General features: G+C 38.9%; 1 protein-coding gene and 1 long non-coding RNA gene across 4 annotated transcripts in view; one reads left to right on the forward strand and one right to left on the reverse strand.

Annotated features, from left to right (window-relative positions):
* The window catches only part of LOC103140012 (low-density lipoprotein receptor-related protein 8), a 96,019-nt gene that overhangs the window by 53,505 nt on the left and 21,866 nt on the right, over nt 1–20,648 (reverse strand). For all 3 annotated transcript variants that reach the window (XM_007554925.2, XM_007554926.2, XM_007554924.2), the window contains exon 3: nt 11,284–11,406. In XM_007554925.2, coding sequence (XP_007554987.1) covers nt 11,284–11,406 — 123 coding nt within the window. The remainder of the gene's footprint in view (nt 1–11,283; nt 11,407–20,648) is intronic.
* On the forward strand, nt 16,754–17,311 carry LOC107836571 (uncharacterized). Its single transcript, XR_001662486.1, has 2 exons — nt 16,754–16,898; nt 17,013–17,311. It is a non-coding gene; the product is annotated as an uncharacterized LOC107836571 (long non-coding RNA).

The raw sequence follows: 20,648 nt of genomic DNA on the forward strand, positions 1-20,648 counted from the left end.
TTACCATTCAAGAATACATTTGGAGCAACTGATGTACAGCAAGCATGATGGTCATATAACTATGTACTTATGTGAAGCCAATATATCACTGATATTGGCCTTTATTTTCCCTTTTCTATGTAGAGCAAGAAGCGTTATGATTACCAGGCCTGTCACAATTACAAACTTTGATAGACAACAAATTGTCCTCATAATTATTGCGATAAATGATAATATTGTTTTTTGAGACCATTTTCCAATAATATATTGGTAATGGTTTATAATATCCAACTTCAGCCTCTAAAGGGCAAATAAACTTTAATTTCGTAAAGAACACTTACCACTGAAATTGTGAGATATTTTAACTATCCAAAATAAAACACAATGACCAAAGACAATAAAAAACTAAAACGGTGATAAAAAAAAAAGCACTTGTAACCAAAACCATGAATAAAATACTTCATGGCATCTCTGTAAAATAAAATTTCCTTGAACAAGTATTAATCATCAGAATGGAAATTATCAAGCTCATTTTAAATTCCCATGTGATTAATTGATTAATTGTTCATTTTAAATTCTAAATGCATACTTAAAATGCACACACTGTATAAAATGACCCAAACTTTTTTCATCTCTGAATGATACTTATTAGGACTTTTTATAAAGTATAAAAAAAATGAAAATCTAATCTTAGCAGTAAAAGTTTCACAAAGTTCTGTGCTTCTCTGTGGGACAGAACCATCCTGAGCATCGTTGTCAACAATTTGGTTATTTGAGTCAAAAAAAAGTCTTCAACATTCAGGGTAAATATTAGTTCTAGATTTGAAAATAGTCCTCAAATTTCAAACTTAAATGAAGCTATAGCAACATGACCAAACCAACCAAACGATAGAGCTGAAAGCATAAAATGAAAACATCAAACCTGCCTTAATAAAAGTGATTTAATGTGTAATTAGAGCTGAGCATTCATTCTCTGCCTGAGTGCTCCTGTCCTTGCAACAGTGAGAGGCTGACAGTAGGAAGGTAGGAGGAGGAAGTCCTGGAGACAGCTTGTGTCTGGGGAAAGCGAGCAGCAAAGATGGCTGATGCAGAGAGGCCATGACCCCTTCAAAATAAATAAATAAATAAATAAACTCTCAGAGCGCTGATGTGGCCAGCACTCCCCGTTTCTACATCAGTAAATACTTCAGACTCAGAAAACCATGTGCTACCGTGTTCTGTTAACTGGGAAGTGACATTTGCCTCATACACAAACTACGGGCTGAAAAACAGCTGCAGGTAAATGTCAAACAGAAGATTTGTAGCTCTGAGGAGATTTCAGAATGAGGTGGAGAACTGAAGTCTGCTGTGCTTCGAACTGTCAGTCAACAATGTTGACAGATGTACGGTATTAAAATAATACTCTGGAAAATGTCCTGCAGCAATAAAGGAGATAAGAAAATATCATGGATCGCAAATGAGCAGCGTGATCAAGTGGTTCTCGATTAGCAAAACAGAAAAAAGTATCGAGTCGAGACACTAAATGTTTTCTGCTACTTTCATGGCAGCAACAGCGATGTCGAGTCTTTGTTCTGCGACTTGTCTTTTCCAGTCAAACCTAATTTGCCTCTTTCCAAACACGACTGTCAAACACTGACAAGTGGAGTATGTAAATGCTGAACCGAAATGAATGCTCACGAATGAGTAACGTCTGAATGCCAAAGAATACAGGGGCTGCTTGGAATTCATGAAACATAAAGAGATGAAAGAGGTGAAGAGGAAGGCGTCTTAGAAAGAGGAAATGCTGTTCCACTGGAATGAATCTGTAGAACCTTGCGGAGAATGACGTGGAAAATCAGAGCAAAAGAGAATCGGCGAAGAAAGGAGGGATGTAGGGACAGATGAATAGTCAGAGTGTTGCACAACCTTTCCCGTTTTTGTTCTACAGCTAAACCGAAGCCGTCCATACCAAATGGAAGGAGATGAGGAAGAAATGGCAGACCGAGCACAGAGCCGAGCAGAATGTGAATCTACCGGGCGGAGGGTGAGCTGTCCTGTCCTTTTAATTGATGGCTCCTTAATGAAGCGTGAGCTCTGCTCCTTCAGATTCCAAAGATATCAGACCACAGCCATGCCGTCTCAATCCACATCAAGACAGGCAAAAGTTAATGAATTCTGGTTTCAAACGGTAACAGCTTAATAAAAGTGCAAATTTGCCACAGACTTGGCTCTTGTTGAAGACAAATCTACTCATGACTTCTGCTGAAAGACAAAAGAGAATTCATCTCAACAGCAATGACACAGCACTTTTTATTTAATGAGCACAGCTAACCTTGCTATTAGTGGCAGCATTTTACATCATAAAGTTTTAAATGAAGAAATAAAAGGCTTGAAATCTAGAAGAATGACAATCATTCATTCGTCACATGGTTCTGCTGTAACATGGCAGGATTATGACAGGCCATAATAAGAACTATCCATCCACACATAAATCCAGAGCTGCAGCTGGATGATTTAGATCACGTGTGGAACTTGCGGCAAAGCCAATCCGCCACAACAACCTTCGAGATAATAGTTGCGTGCTTAAATATTATTTCATCAATCAAAACAAAGCAATTTCTTTATGTACAGTGCCAAATTTCATCAACATGAAAAGATGTTGAGTATTATGTAATTATAAATAGGTCCAGGATTTATTAACTCATTAGCATTGTTTAAAGTAAAAATGGAATATTTTTTCTTTACATTGTTCTGACGGGAGCCTTTGTATTTGCTCGTTTCTGATATGCCCGTAAATTTGACGCACAAACGATGGATGACAAAGCTGCTTCTCTCAACCCACAGGGGGTAACTTTGTGCTTCAAAATGGCATGCTGGGAAAGACTGCTGTTGTCTTCAAGTTGTGCTAAAAAGAGTTAGTCTGTCAGCGAAGCTAATCAGGTCTAAACTAACCTACTTTAGCATATCAATGTTAAACAAGTAACAGCATGACAGACGTTTCCATTCTAGCGTTAGCGTCTATATGTCTAAGGAAGGATTTTTTTTTAAAAGGATGATCAAGAGTTCCTGAAACACTTGAAAGCTGAATGGAGAAAATAGAACTTTGCACCAATATATGATGGTGCAATGATCTAAATAACAAATTCAAAACAACAAATATCTTTGAGGTTGAGCTCATATGTCTATTTACTCAATGATTTAGCAGCAAAAATGGTTTTTGAATTTAAAATGTTCCTTAGTTTGGCTACTTTTGTCAATAAATTCAGCCACAACTGGCACTTTGTGATCTTGATATGGCCCAAAATGAAAATGAGTTTGACACCCCTGGTTTAGATCAAACAGGCCAAGGGCAGTATCATTGAGAACACATGTACTAGAGAAACTAGCATCTATTCATGAGAAATAAACTGTCTGTTTTTCACCCATCCGGTGGGTTTCTATTTGCTGTGAGAGCACTCTGAGGCATGTTCACCTGTAAATGTCAAGGTCGCTGTTCGGGTGGTGAAGGATCTGATTCAACACGTCCATCTCAGACTGAAAACAGGCGCAAAGTGCTTCGGCATCATGAGTCATTCAGTTTCACTGCTTCATTAAACCGCGTTAGGATGGACATGTCTCCGTCTTTGAATTATAGATCTGTAGTGAAAGAGAAACCCACTTGCTGCTTGGAGACTTCAAGATGGAAAATTGTTATTCTCAGTAAAAGTGTGTTAGCAAGGAATACAATTTTGTTGCACGCTAAACGCATGACCCCAACTCCTGGAGTGTTACTTCATTATCCAAATAAAACCACTGTAATACTTTTTATTTTTTCCCCACTGATTTGTTAGCAAAACCTCTCAGACTTCGTTTGGAGGACATACTTGAACAGTTTTCTACCCCATTAGACCAATAACATGCACATGTTTTTCCCCACTAACTTGATAATGTACAGCTTAAAGCAGTTGGGTGAAGATATAATCACAACTCGGTGTAGAGAGACGTGAGCAGTGGAAACTAGTTCTGCAATCAAAATAAAACTACTGAAGTGTTTTTATAATGAGGTCAATTTATGACTTCATTCCTAGAAAATCAAATATGTTGACTTGGATTCAAAGCAAGTAGGTTTATGTTTTACCGCTAAAAATTATGCCAAGGTTACCTTTTGATAGATGCTAATTGCATGATTGACTTTTATAAATCAGGGTTACTATGGCATCAAAGTAACATAATGAAATATGAAGCTCTATGACCATTGGAGTCTGGGTGATGTAAATGTGGATGTGTGTGAGGTAGCGTGTGTTAGTAGAGCAAGTGTGTGTGTGTGTGTGTGTGTGTGTGTGTGTGTGTGTGTGTGTGCAGTAGATGTTTGTGCTAATGATTTATGTGTAATTGAAAGCGCATATATCTGACAGCATCCAGTAGCCAGAGCGGCATCGGTTCCTGGAAGCCACAGCACCCCCCGGGAGGCAACCCCTAAAGAGCAACTATTCACCTGATATGGAAGTAGGTCAAATTGAAATTACAAAAATACATTTTCCCAATGTAAACACACCAATTTTGAAGAAACTCATGTTTTCAATAAAAAGGTTTTGCGCTTGGATTAGGTGGTTTTTCCAGCCATGTCGAAGTAGAAAACTGTAAACACTACTTTGCATCACACAATTCACCAACAACCGGATGTTACTGCTGGCAGAGACGACAAAGAAGACAACAGGAAATATTCGGGGAAAGAGTTTGTTTTAAGTTTTTAGACAACGTGCAGCTGGTTCCACCAGAGCTCTCACAGCATCGCAGTTCATAAAAAGCTCTTCTGTAAAATCACAGACTACAATTTCCCAAAGATGCTGCACACATAGCCACTTTCAAGTTTATGGGGCTTGTCACTCCAACGGCTGAATAAGACGCCGATGTCTCCTTTGATTGGCTGATAGATGATTAGCTCTAGCACCATAGCTGAAGTATTAGCATAACCGGATGGAGAGTGCTGGAGTACACACTCTGCACAGTGCTTAGCAGTCTGATGTTTAAGTTTATATATCGTTTGAATAAATCTGAGAATAAAACTATCATTGCCTTAAATTGATCTCAACACAATACCATTCACACATGTGGAAACACTGGTATAGTTGTCTGTGATTACATTTTATCTTATTTTATTTGATTTCTAAATAATTGTAGATATTGATATATATGCCTACATGTTTTTTTGTTTTGTTTCTTGTTTTAGTTGGACCTTGAGTCTGAAATAAAGTTTCTATACATCTTTCTTTAAACAAAAATGAACATCTAAAGAGGAAGACTTTTCATCAGTTCATCAGAATTGACTGACATTTGATTTTTATTCTACAATCTAAAGTAAATATGAAGTGAAAATTCTGTATTCATTGCATTTAGAATGAGAATTCAGAATGTGTCCATCAGTGTGAGTAAATATACAAACGATAAACTTAAGAGCCACAATGACAGAAAAGTCATTTTAGTTGCAAATACGTAGTTTTACATAATCTCAGTATTTCATTTAGGATACATTGTGTTGTATTTGGGGGCATATTCTTTCTCTCTACTGACAACAGCTGAATTTCTTGGCCAGAACACTGTTGTATTCTCAGGAGATTTCTACTTCCTGGTTAAATAACACTTTAAAATACAAAACCCAAAGTCAATATAAGACCATGGCTTTGGCTTTAACTCCTCCAGAAAAATCCCAGCAGGATGTGAAAGTCAATATTTGTGAGGATTATGAGGAAACTTCTTTTATAGAAAAATCTATACTCCGCTCTAAATTATGCAACACGTGAAAAATTACATTAAAAGCAGAACACAGGGGGATTTAAAACTTCCATTTCCTTTTAATTTAATTCATTTGAATAATGGAAGACTCCTGCAGGAGCAGGAAAACACCAAAGTTCACTCATGACTGTCAGCTCACAGATATGTCTTCAAAATCCCAGAGGACCAGCCGACACACGGACTTGAGCTGAACTTATTAATTTTGTCAGGAAGCGTCATGTGGCCGCCATCCCACCCTCACTCTTAAAGTCCATGAAACTGTCACTGCTGCATTGTGGGAGCAGGAGGAGCTCCTGCACAGCTGGCTGCCGTGGCCCACTTCCTCCTTGATTACACGCTAATCTAATTTGAAAGCCAGGAGCTCTGGCACTTCACATGTTTCTCCAAAGAATCATTCATTTTTCACTGCCCGAGAGTTTGACTCGTTCCGTGTGGCCCGGATTTGGAGTCATCAGAGCAGTGCTACTCTAGCGTGTAATTGGGAATCCAATCAGTGAGGCAGAATGACGCTGGCACAGATGTCTGCAGCACAAAGTTCAAAAAATGTCTCAGCAATGTGTGTGCAAGTGTGATTGTTTGTAACGTGTTTGGGTACATGGTGTTGAAGACGATTTTAGGTTATAATAAATTTTGGAAAATCTCTGGCTCTATCTTCCTCTCACGGATCCCAGGTTCTCCCGGCGGGCCGAAGTGAAACCACACAGAAAACAAGTGTAGACGTCACAGAATTTCAGAGTTTAATCCAATAGAAGACAAATTAGAAAGACAAATTAGGCTTTCAAATTAGATTAGCGTGTAATCAAGGAGGACGTGGGCCATTCTGCAGACATACAGAATGTATGTCTGCATACATTCTGTATGTCTGCAGAATGTATGCAGACATACATTCTGCAGACATACATTCTGCAGAATGTATGTCTGCAGAACAACAGAGACATACATTCATTTACCTGAGACAAATGGAAAAGAAGAAAGAAAGAAAAAAAAGAAAGAAATAAGAAAAAAAAAGAAAAAGAAAGAAAAAAAGAAACAAAGAAAAGCAAAGACGTGCAAAGAGGTCTTTGGAGAATTGCAAGAGCAAATCTGATTTGTTACTCCTGTGTACAAAGTTTTATAGTAAAGGCGTATTCTTGTCTTTTAATTTATTCAAATAAGGAGCATCTTTGCTCATCCAACCAGGAGCTGTCTCTGACCCTCTTTAAAGTTAGAAACTCCCTGCTATTTGTTTCCAAGACCAAAGGCCATTTGTCCCCTTTGTCTATATCTGTAGGCATAAATCTTGTTTTGCAGCTCTGACAGGTCGTGTCTGGGCTTGTGTGGATAAAAGGAATTGCATTTAATCAATACGATCTTGGAATTGGAAGATACACTGGATTGCCAAAAGTATTCTTTCATCTGCCTTCACACGCATTTGAACTTGAGTGACAAATGTGTGTGAGAATCTAGGGAGATTCTCCACAGGTTTTAGGGTGTTCATGGAAATGTTTCTATCTAAAAGAACATTTGTGAGATCACACACTAATGTTGGACAAGAAGGCCTGGGTCTCAATCAATCCTGGAAGGCATGGCCAGCATGGCTTTGTTCACTTCCTCCACTGCTAACTACAAGGAGACAACAAATGTAAAACACAGCAGAAAACTGACATCATCGTTCAAAACTCAACTCTCCATTTGCTGACTGGCCAGGATAAAATTCCACCAGAGAAATCAAACTCAAATGGAGGAATCCCAAATGGAGCAATGAAGGGAGATGAGAAATTGAGCGGAACATCAGGCTAGCAAAGGCTGTGAATATTTAGGTAAATGGGATTTCATGATTTTCTATTTTTTATGCATTTAAAAAAAAACACTCAAAAACATTTTTTACATCATCATTATGGAGTATTTGTGCTTAGAATTTTGAGGAGAGAAATCAATTTAATACAACATGGAGTAAGACTGTGACAACAAAATGTGGAAGAAAGTGAAGCCCTGTACTTTCCATGTGCACTGCCTACAGATGTTAGCTAATGAGCTACAGATTATGATCCAGATGTATGCATATTGTGTCTAATTTAAACTACCAGTTTATTGTTCAATAATAAATAATAGAATATCCTTTTGAAACTTGTACTAATCCAATTTATATCTAGCATGCAAGCCAAAATATCTTATTGCATAAAGTTCCCACTGAATCTGTTACTCGACAATCAGACAAGTAGTAAATTGAGTCTTATGACAGATGAGATGACTGTAGCTCAAGATGCATTTCTAAAATGACCACTCTAGAGTTTCCCCTCTCTCTTTTTTGCCTCTTTGCTGTGTTTATGTCGCAGCTGGAATCAGTCAAACAGCAGAGAGACAGCTGTGGTGAAGATCTCATTAGGAATGTCCTGTTCAGTTGACGTTGTGATGATCTGACTCTTTCCGTGTGAAGTTGTTATCTAGATACCCAGAGGCAGTAAAGTTAGAGCTTCTTATACTCAAGCTGCACTTTTTGTGTGAAGACATGTGTCCAATGTGGCCTTCTGGACGCCAACTGGAAAATAAAACCTCCGTTCAACTTCTGGAATTGAAATTTTTCTAATTTAAAGCATCAAGCTAATGCATATGAGATTTCCATTTTGATGGATTACTCCCAAACCGGGACTCTCGTATCTCTTTATTTTGCCGCCAAGATATGAATCCTTCCTTCATTATCTTTAATTGGGTTTCCAACATAAACATGCTGTCCTTCCAAAAGCCTTTTTATGCGAGAGGCATTGGGGGGATTCTACTTGGCTGCTACATTATTTAGAAAAAACCCAGACCAACACATTCACAGCCAATAAAATGTTACAGAACTTGAATGACAACCTTCTTTCATTTTCAGCATGGTTCCACATTTGCAATCCCTCTGAAGAAACACTTCCAGGAGTTTAAATCTGAAAACTATAATTATTGAGGCTGGAACTGAAGTAGTAGACACTCTACTGGCAAACGTCTTGCCTAATCTGAACAAAATAAATAAATAAATAAAAAAAACAATGTGGAAAACTACAAATACTACCCATTTACCAATTATTGTAAATATACGGAAACTACTTCTTTAGATATTATTCACAGTTTTACAAATTTCATGCAGTTAAAATCTCATAAAATCTCCCATTTCCTAATACAACACTTTAAGTTTTCTGATAACTGAAGGGTAATTGAAGCAACCAGGAGCCAAAGAAATATTAAATCAAAGGTGAAAAAAATAATTATTAACCTCCCATGCTAGAGATCCTGCTTCATTTTGAAATGAACTCCCCTCCATTGAGGCCTGACATGTGAGACCAATGAAGCCGACACCAAACAAGAGCCAGGCAGCATTCTCGGGTTCTCACAGCTTGGTGGAGATAATCGAGGGCTTTCTTGTACTCGCCGTCAGACAGCATTGAGTTCTAGAGTGAGTGGGCGAGTGGAGGCGGGCGAGACGGCTGAACTGCCACTAGAGCCAAGACAATATTGGAAATCAGCAACTTGAACGCAGGTTCCAGGAGACGCGTGTTAAATCTAAAATCTCTGAGGTGGAGGCATGACACCTCAGACGACGAGATACAACGAGAAAATGGCCGCAAAATTCTGTTCATTACAGAAGGAAATGGTAGGTGCCTGCAACTGAGATAAATACCACAGTCAATCAAGGAAAAGACTAGTTTCTGAATTTGAATTCAAACTTTGGTGCCATATTCATTTTCATAAGCAAAATATGGTGGCAAGTTTTACTAAATTAATTGCCGAGATCCAGCTTGAGCAGGGGTCCCCAAACTACGGCCCGCCTCCACATTTGGTCCGGCACCCTGAACAATACCAGAGAGCATTCAGATTTTTTATTTATTGTATTTTCCGGTTTATATGTGGATTTTTCTTCAACCACCAGGGGGCTCTTTAGCAGGAAGTGTGTCCTGTAAACTGTGGGTGTTTGTTTTGCATGGCGCATTGCTGCCATTTGTTGGACTTTTAGGGAACTGCTTGACTTTTATGTTATTTAATCAGTGCAGTTGTTTGCTAGCGGTAGAGCAGATGAACACGTGTGTTACGAACGCCGCATTCCAGGTTGAATTCTTCGAAGCAAACGAGCCTTTATGTTAACATATGAGAAATTAATATGTTAAAGTTACATTCCCTCAATGGAATGTATACTAGTTAGTCCCAGTGACCGTTTCACTCATGGTTTTTGCCCATGTGCTTTCTGGGTAAAAATCAATCGAGAAACGACCCCCCTCCCCTCAACAATTTCCGGCCCCCCACCAGAGAAGGGAAAAGTTATGTGGCCCTCACAGGAAAAAGTTTGGGGACCACTGAGCTTGAGCATCTAGAAGTAACAGAGTGAAGTGAACAGGCAATTATGTCGTAATTAAAGGAAAGGACTAAAACTAAAGAGCAGAACCCAAGAAAAAACAGAAGAACTCAAACAATTTACAGCTAAAGACCTGAATGGCAATAATAAATAACTCAAAATGATCCAGAAACAAAAACAAGTGGGAACCTCTTACTCCTTCCTGTCATTGTCTTCCTGGTCATTTTCACCAATAGTAACATCCGGTTGTTGAACACATGGCTCATCTAATGCGAAAAAAGCGTTCCTGTTGCCATTTTGCGAAATGCATCCATTTCTGAACTACCTAGCACAAAAACTTTTTTGGAATAATGTGAGCTTTTTCAAAACTGAAGGTTTTCAAGTAAGAAAATTTATTTTCATAATTTCAATTTGCTCAATTTTAAGATCAGTGGAAATGCAGCTTATGTTGCTAGGTTGTAGACCTCGACTCAGCAACTTTTGCTAAAGTAGAAAAAACAACAATCGTTTGGTGCAGGATAGCATAGAGCAGTGGTTCCCAAACTTTTTCTTCTGCGCCCCCCCAGTGGTTTCTAAACATTTTCTGCGCCCCCCTATGGATTACAAATGGCTGTCTGGTTGAAACGACGTGTGTGACGGGGCGGGGGGGTTCAACTTTTTTGGGGGCAAAATGAATGTACGTAGCTGAAAATAGACACCAACATTGGTAGCCTACAAGGTACCTTGTTAAACTTAAGGTTCTGTATTGATATTAGCTAGTCATCTTTTAGCTAACATTACCTGCATCCAACAGCTTTACTCAACTCAGTCGGTTAGTTTGGAGGGAAAAACTGTGAAAAGTTCTTTGCGTTTTGCTGGTTTGCTGCCGTGATTCTAACACAAACCTACGTAGCTCCGCACAGCAGCAGCAGGTCTCCTTCACAGGTGTAAACCCAGCGCGAGCGTCGTAGCACTCATGTTGCGTTTAAAGGCGGCTCGGAAAAATAGGTTACAACATTTTAACAACAGATTAAACAGTTTTAACTGTTGATAAAAGTGACAGAGGACACAAATATGGGAAGTGTGGAAGCCTCTACTGTATCATATTGACATAGGAATAACAGAGAGTTGACCATTCTAAGGTAAAAACCCAGTGCATACAGTGTTCATGTTTTTTTTTGTTTTTTTTCATCCAGACGGCTTCCTGCGCCCCCCCTAGGGGGGGCGCGCCCCACAGTTTGGGAACCTCTGGCATAGAGCATGGTACTTACTGCAAGTCTCCTCTGCCTCATCAGAGCCATCTGGACACTCCGGTTCCCCGTCGCATCGCCACCGGCCCGGGACACACTGTCCGTTTAAGCAGGCAAACTCAGCAGGGGCGCACGTTTTCCTGGCTGTTGAGAAAAAGAAGCGCAGCTTAGATCAGAGCGTGTGAATGTAGGGAAGTAAAACTTGTAAAACCACGGCAGTCAAACCACGCCGGCCAGAAACTGTACACTTGATGTAAATCCCAGCAAACATCCTCTGATCAGAGGAGATCAGTCTCATCATTTCTCTCACTATTCCTGTCTAGACCTCGCCACCGCTGACACCCAGCACTAATTATCTCCACTTCCAATCATTTCAGCGACTCTTATTCATTGTGCCGTCTTCCCCTCGCTCCATCTGTCTGGTCGACAGAATGAGCCTCTTCCTGCAGGTTTTCTATCGCAGAGCAGTGAAATGGATGCTAATTGCTAATTCTCAAGGAGGTTAAACGTTTTACCTTCCAAAGCTGTTTGGAATATTAAGACAGCCGGAAAACATATCATGGCCGTAAAGAATCAGAGATATTTAAGGATCGTGTCTTTTAAGGAGTTGGGAGAAAATTATGACCATGAGTTTATCACAGTAGCTTTCTCACTAATCCTTAAAAAACATAAACAAACGCTCTGCACAGAAACTTTGCCAAAGACTCGAACACAGGCAGAGGTCAGAGTCAATCAATTTCCTGACGCTGGTACTCCAGGAGGACCTGTTGTACACACTAATAAATCACTGGCTACAAGCCCTCAGCACAGTTGTCTGGTCTTGTTATTCACACACAACTGTTGCTGGCTCATTTTCCACTTCCCATCGCAGGACACCACAAAATGGATGTGCAGCCAAAGCAAGCAGTGAGCAATCCGAGAACACGTTCAGACTGCCTTGCAAAAGCATTCATGCCTAGACTGTACTTTGATATGATCCTGTCACAATAAGGAATATACCAAACAACAGCACAAGTTAAAATAGGCTTTAATTTTCCCTTTGCGTGCTCCTTTGTATAGTTTGATCCTGCTGCCCTTTAATATTATTGAAAAGCTGCCATGTTGAAAAAAGTACAGCAAACATTTGACACACGGTACAGTGTTAGTTTGTCTCTTTTTTGTTATAAATGTCCAAACTGGTAGTGTTGCTTGTTTTCCCAAACTGAGGCTTGTGATTAATATGATTTTGAAGGGAAACGTTTTGTTGAGATTTCATAATCCATTTTATTTATTGTTTTGGTCTTTTTTTATTTATTTTTTTATCTATTTCGGATATTCAAAATGTCCTCTAGTTCCAGTGTTAAATGTTCTTTAGAAATCTAATTTTATTAAACTTTAAGAGGGTGCATTTTCATTGTTATGCCTTAATTATATAAGTTGAAAAAATGGTTTCAAAACGACATGATTATCATTTATTTAAATAATTTCAAGGACAATTTATCGTCCAGCAAAGTCATACATAATTCTCTCATTATCTGACATCAGCAAACTGTTGAGGACTGGTAAGCATAAATGGTGTTATATCAATTTAGTTCCTGCTAAAATAAAGGTTAATAATAACACTTCCAAGAAGGGTAACGGTGATATCATTTAAGACCCCTGTTTTAAACCAGTCAACAAATCCCTTTGTTCATTGCCTTTTTAATGACAGATGCTGCCACTTCTGTTACCTTGATTCATTGGTATAATGGCTAATCAAGCGTGTTTGCTTAGGTCCAGGATTACGGGGGTAAATGTGAATGAGCGAGAGCTCCATTCAGTCATTTTTCATTATCACCTGACCTTGATCACGGCTGTGAGCAGGCAATCACAAGTTAAACTCAGATTTTGTCTAAGAATTAACCCAGAGAAAGCATAAACTACTAATTACCACAGAAAACGACTACAGTCAGACTAATTAAAGTCGCACACTACCGTACTATCAACCAAGCACCTACTTATGTCAAGCCCTTCCCCTTTAAATCAGCAATCGATGTTCTTGATCAGACTAAAAGAGCTGGACTTGTTAGGCAGAGGGTATTTGCAGAGAAGGTCAGCTGAGAATCAGCCGTTGTGTGATTTTCCTGACCGCTCTCCAGCTGTAAGAGCCGCGAGAAGTTCCTCACTGAAAAGCACTCGCACAAGACGCCGATTATCACTCACTAATTCTTGCAGCTGGGAAAACACTGACAGAATCTTCTAGCTGCATGTGGAGCAATAAATGTGTTTGTCACAAACTCTTTTATGCTTTTCCTGCAAAATGCATGAACTGACCCGGTTATGCTGGAAAGAAAAACAACAGCATTTTGCTCTGTTTTCCTTTTTTTGTTCTTTCAAGTTTGGGTGTTTCTTGGCATTTCTTCGTATTTGTCTCTGTCTTATTGTAAATGACGAAGAATATAAATATGTTTGATGGCAATTTTTCTTCAATAAGAAAGGAAACATTTTTCAGTATGAGGCTTATTTTTTTTCTCTTCTATCCTTGGTGACAAGCAGGAATGAAGGCCATTTTTTTTTCAAATCGAAGATGGATAGCTATAGCAAATAAGGACTGCGGCATTGTTTGAATATTTCAATTGTAGTTATGTAATCTCATCAGTCACATGGCATATTTTTGAAATATATGCCTCCTTGGTTCCTCAAGGAACCTGTAATTTATGCTACAATGTAGTTGCAGCGTGGCAGTAGGTGGTAAAGACATTCTGCACAGAGAGAGAGCAGCCAACTCAAACCTTCAAAAGACATTACACATCCTGCTGGGGATATATTAAGATCATTTATTCTCTTTTATTTTAGAAAAGCAAAACTTAACTTCTTAGTATTATCACTGAAAAAAATAATGTGATTAAAAAAAAACGAAAAACTGATGAAAACACAATTCAAGATGAAAAGCTCTGCAGCACTCAGACAATTTGGACTTTTTTTGATTGCATGAAGATTGGAAAAAAAACAAAAAAACACTGATGGGCTGCATATCTCCTGCAGGTCAAACGTCTCCTCATTGTGCAGCTACGCAGAGAAACTGAGCTTCCAACCCAATCCAGCTGCGCTCCACTCATTTCAGTTGAGGTCCGTGAGGGCCACAGTTCACTTGGCAATAATTACCCCGGCCGGCTCATACCATCTGCTTGGAATGACTTTTTTAGTTTTAATTGGGGGCAGGGAGGGGGAGTTTGCAAATGTTAGGCTCATTTGGAAAGTAGTGAGCTTGATAGGCATCAAGACGAACGAGAGATGAAGATCAGCAGGCAGATGGTCGATCCGCAGCACGGCCAACGGAAGAGATGCACACGACTAGATCCCACCACACCCATAGACAAACCACCGCTACCTGCCTGCTCAATTATTAATCACCGATTCCGACACAGGGACACAGTTTTAGCACATCAGAGAAAAACCTAAACAAATGCAGTCTGGTGTTATGGTGAGTCACTGCTTATCAGCATTACAAATAGGATATGACTCAGTCAGTCATATATATGTAAACACAGATATATGAACCTAAAGGCTTCTCTCCAGGGAGCAAAGTTGCCAACATTTGCATTCTTTTTTATTTCCTTCTATAGGTAAATTTCAGACTGTCTTGAATTTATATTCAAAATGAATATATGCAACTTTAAGACAATAATATTCTAACACCAAGTTTTTAGGCAAACCTGTGGCATAATGATCATTCCTTAAAGATCCGAAATATAGCCCACACACTAACGACTGTGATAAAAATCAACATAAGTGCTGCACACACATCGTCTGAGCAATTAAGTTAATCATTTGACCACTAGGGGGCACTCACAACATCATAGAAGTGGCAATGCAGAGACCAAAGGGGCGTGGCTAACCACTTAAAGCCTTCACCTATTCTATTCAATATGTCATACGTATGAGGCATTTCCACTGTATCTGACTGAGCTCCATGTTGTTCTCCTCAGGTAAGCATTGAGGACTACTAAATTACTATTAAATAAGTGTCCAGTAATCATTTGCTTCATTGATTATTGTGACAATTACTCAAAAAAAAACATTCTGCAGATTTTTCATTTAATCACCTAAACTTTTTATACAAAATTAGACATACATTAAGATATTAAAATAATTTTGTTCCTTTTTCAGACAAGAAAATGAACATTTTATAGTCTAAAATGCAATAACCTGCCATCATATTAGACTTGAGCATTCGCAGCAAAGGATGCATGTGCAGCTAAAAGAAAATACCTCCGACATCAACTTGTGAAAAGCTAAACCTTTTCTGCTTGATTTAACACCAATACAGTCCGGTATTGGTGTTAAATCACCAGTCTCATACAGTCTCAGGCTATTCTGCTGATTATTTTCTCGGATCGACTGAGAAATTATTGCATAGCAAAAGGTGTGCATTTGTGTAAGAGCTGGTTAAACTTCTTTTGTAGCTATTCAAGAAATGAGAACAATCAGTTGCTAAAAAGCATTTGGTATTTAGATATATACATAAATAAATAAATACAAATAGACACACAACCCACTATTTCCCCAGTGTTTTATCCAACCATCCATTTTCTAACACCCTCATCCCTTAGTGGGGCCAGGAGGGGTGCTGGTGCCCATCTCCAGCAAACTTTTCAGGCAAGAGGCAGGGTACACCCTGGACTGGTCACCAGTCTGTCGCAGGACAAACAACCATGCACACACACACTCACACCTAGGCCATTTAGAGAGACCAATTAATGACAGTCGTGTTAATGACAGTTGTGTTTTTGGAATGTGGGGGGAAGCTGGAGTACCCGGAGAGAACCCACCAAGCACAGGGAGAACATGCAAACTCCATGCAGAAAGACCCTGCATGGATTCCTGGGCCAGGAATCGAACCAGGACCTTCTTGCTGCAAGTCAATAGTATTACCAACTACACTGCAGCCCTGCCAGTGTTTTATTTTGCAACAAATTATATAAAAGTCCATTATTCATTTTTGGTGACCCTGAGGAGTTGAATGCAGATAATGCAGTGATAAGCACGTTCCCTCGTGTATCAAAGATGAATTGCCTCATTAGCTCAGAGTGAAGTATGGGAGTGTTGTCAAAACAGGAGGCATTATGTATCCTGTCGGCCAAAAGCAGCATGCAAATCACCAACCTCCTAAAATTAATGGGGTGTGATGGAAGCGTAGAAAATGCAGCACGACATCAACAAATCCTGAGACAAGCCGTTCTCAAGATTGTTTTTGTAAGTAATAATTGAGTTTAATTGGGCTGATGCGTGAGTTTAACTGCCTCCAAAGTGCCAGGTGCAGATTTTGTTTCCAGTTTTAATTTACATTTTCAGGGTTATTATGTATCCAGAAGATTCATGTTGTTATTTTAGCTATCGCTAGGCAACATCAAACGCTATCTGCTCGTTTATATATAAACTTTTGCGTCACTCAGTGGCTAATAATGCAATACCTGCCAATAATTTAATAATTACAGTGCTTTTTATGAAATGGGATAATGTTTAAATTTTGAATGAATGGATGGATGAATTGATACTATGAAAAAAAACTGTTAAAAAAAGTTGATGATATTTTGCCAAAGAGGGAGTGGTGACATTATTATTCTAAACCTACAAATCCACTTAAAGATGCCATGCAGCTTGTCAGCGGCTACCTGGTGTGATTCAAAACACAGCAATTTCTCTAACCTTGTGTACTGACCAAAGACACACACTGTGCTAATTATAGCCCCACAGCCTCCTAAAATACATGATTTCTCCTTTCCTGTCAGCTTACATTGGCACAAGCACTTGAAGCAAGACTCTGGGAAGCCTCATTATCCCCTTGGAGGAAACCTCACAGTGATTTATGTTCAGGTTATGTTGGTAGACGTCTGTGGGCATTTATCTTGAAGTCAGACAGATGACAAAGTCTCATCAAATATGAACACAAACAGGTGGAAGTGTGTCAGTGCTGCTGTGAAAGCATAGACGCTGATACACTTACCGATGTCGATCGTCTGACATGTTCAGGAGTTTGCAGTTGTAGAACATTTGTTTATTCTTGCTCATAAAAGGATGCATCCTTTTAGACCTTCAAGGCCATAGGAATGCATTATAGTTTATTATATATAATATATATTGATGGATACTTCTGTTCAAGCACAAAGAAAAGCTTCCAGAGGGGCTGAATTTAAACAAAAACACAAACACGTAACAACATCCACAGGTTTTGCCAAATACGTTTCTACAGACATGACTCAACTTTAAATTTGTTTTCTGTTCCGTTTCCTAGTTTATTCTGGCCGTATATCAACATTTTCATGTTACGTATTGTATCTGTGTATAAACTGAATGTGGGGGGGGAGGGCAAAATCATCAGGAGACTTTGGCTGTTGCTAGCTAAAGCATGCCATATACTTTCTCTGTCCTTTAAGCACGCGTAACATATTTGCTAAGGTTAAGGCTCCCTTTACTTGTGGTTGACCTGTCAGCTGCACCTCAAGCAATCCATGTGGCTGCCTTTTGAACAGCTGATTCTTTTAAAAGTTACAATCTACATTGCAAAACTGTATTATTTGACTGATCTGCTTTGTGTTTTATCAACAAACTGGTTTTCATCCTGGTTTGTAAAACTGAAACATTACTTCCAGTCAGTGTGTACTATGTGTTAGAGAGGAGCTGAAACAACAGTCAGTAAACTTTATAATGTTCAAAAGGAAAGCTGTATGTTTTTGATACAGAAGAACAATTTTTCACATAAATTTACACAGAATGCTAATGAAATACGTTACAATCTAATTAAAAAGTTTTATCACAACAGTGATGAAACTGCCCTGCACAAAAAATAGCTGGTAGAAGCAAGAGGCAAGTATAATGAAAACTAATAATATTAGAGAATTTTGGGATGCTGATACCAATGATGGATATTGCAATAACTAATCAGTTGCAATATGACTATTTTCTCCACTCCTCACTCTTATTTGTGTTTCCTTTGAGACTTTTACCATTTAAAGTAAATCTGATTTTAATCTTTTCCCCTCCCACCATTAAAAAGAAATTATGAATGTCAAAAAATATCTTTTAATACTGGCTTTTATTTCAATCATTCCTTCCGTGAACTGACTTGAATTCAAAGCTGAAAACAACAGAAGCTGTAAAACACAGCTGCCAAACCAGATGGTAGTTCTTGGGTGGACTAACATATCTCTGAACAATAGAAACCCCGCAGGTGCATTGGTGAAGAAAATAAAATCCAGGTTTTCCAAAATTTAACATTCAAAAGCAGAAAACCCTAATGGATGTTTTGATGCATTGACATTTGGTTAAATGTGAGAAAGAGATGGGTAATTCTGGTTAAACTTGATAAAATCCAGACAAACAGGACTTCTTTCCCATCTAAACTGAACAGAGGCTGGGTAGCACAATTTTAGTGTGTCTTCTCTACTTGGATCTCTTTCGGCTGGAAGAAGCTCTTGGGTTGGAGTGGCAGATGCTCAGTAATGGGAATGAAAGCGATCAGACATGTCAGGTTAAGTATAGCACCAAGCGCAGAAAGTAATTAAACCTGGTGGACCTCTGTAATGAGATGATGGGGTTGTATTAAAAGTGCTTGACACATCATCATGTTAAGCTGTTGGACACACGCAGCCGGATAGTGAACCGAGTTTATTACCTTGAATCATCTATTAAACGTTTGCTTCCCTGTAGTGTCTCCCTAAAAAGCCTCTTTGATAATCCTACAGCAGTACATGAGATGCAACCAGGCTGTAATGTCACACAGCTCTCATTTCCCACTTTTACTTGAACATTTAACCTTGATTCAAGCAGGGATATTACATCCCATTATGGTTTTTAAACAACTGCTCTACGAAGCAGTTCAATCGGTTGCACAGGTCTTTAGAAAGGGACCTGATCACCGAATGGATTCCTGCTAATGATTCAGCGTGCAACGCAATCGAATCCCTGATAGTGAAATGCAAAAGATTCAATTTCAGGAGAAACCTACACAACAAACACACAGTGGGAAGCATTTTGTAGCAGGACGTAATGGAAGCTCAGTGAAGGTTAACGTAGGCGTCAAAGCAGCAGGCTGCAGACAAACAGCTCGTCTTACAAACTCGTCTATTTTGTTTTTAATCTGAGTAAAATAGATCATTACCGTTTACGTGACTCACAATTTAAACTTTAGTGTTACCACTGGGATTTTCCACAGTAAACTGAAAAGCAAAGGGAAAATATTTGGGTTGAAAAGCTGAAATATGACCAACAGCCATTGATGAAACAATCCTTATTGCAGTTTGTAAATCCATGTCAACAGGTCAAATTATCTGCTCTTTTTTTCTGTTGAAACAAATGCAGACTCAAATCCTGTTTGATGACAAGAGTCGGGAGGAAAAAAAAAAACAGGGAGCTTCAAAGACTAATCCTACCAGACAGATGGATGGGTCTTTGTGTTAAGAACCCAAACTGTATACTTGATCTAGTTTCTTTAAAACTCATGACTTTAATATTAGGGAAAGAAAAATGCAGTATCCCAAATCTGTTTGTTTTCTAATTCTTAGTTACTTTTACAGCTAAACTGTATGAAGTCTTGAGAAATAAATAGAAATCTGCCCCAGAGCTCCTGTTGACAAAGTCTTTTTCATCCCTCTGTGGAACAGCTGAAACTGTAATCACTTCTATCCCCTGCAGTGAATCTGTGTGCTTTAATAGAGACCATATTTAAAAAAAGAATAAAAAAGAAAGAAAATCTACACAAAAGCCAGATGCTCTCTTACAGAGTAAAATACCATTAGGTTCAAATTGAGAGCCTGGGAACAGAACTTCAATATCCTGCAGAGTTTTTAAACCTCCGCACGGTTAATTGTGGAGATCTGAGATTTCACGTTTCTCATCGCAATCAAAGCTGTCGAAACAGAGCTTCTCCGTTGAGATCTCACATTTCCGCTCTATAACCTTTAACAACAAAGGAAGCAGAGATGCTTCGCTTTGCAGTCGAACTGTTAGCAGCAACTTAACCCTGAAAGGATGGCAGCGAATGTGCCGTGATGGGTCTGAAATGGCTGAGCGGTAAAGATGAGATGAGGAATCAACAGAATCCCAAAGCAACTCCTTCCTTCGCTTAAGTAAATCTTCCCTCAGTAGTTCAGTGCAGCTGAACACACAGGAGACACCAACCACTTAAAGATCATTCTAAATCCGTCAGAAATAATTAGAACTGCTGACCAAATGCATTCAGTCATTAAGACCCGAGATTGCATTCATACAGCATGTCAAGACAGAAAACAACTCACTATGTAGTCATGTTAGCATCTCTTTGTTTTGAATTAAACTAAAAAAAGTTTAGAATAAATATTAAAAACAAAGTATTGTGTAAAATCTACATTTTTTAGATCTACATCATGTCATAATGTTATTCCCTCATC

This window comes from Poecilia formosa, unplaced genomic scaffold (genome assembly GCF_000485575.1).
Source record: "Poecilia formosa unplaced genomic scaffold, Poecilia_formosa-5.1.2 Scaffold67, whole genome shotgun sequence".
NCBI lineage: Eukaryota > Metazoa > Chordata > Actinopteri > Cyprinodontiformes > Poeciliidae > Poecilia > Poecilia formosa.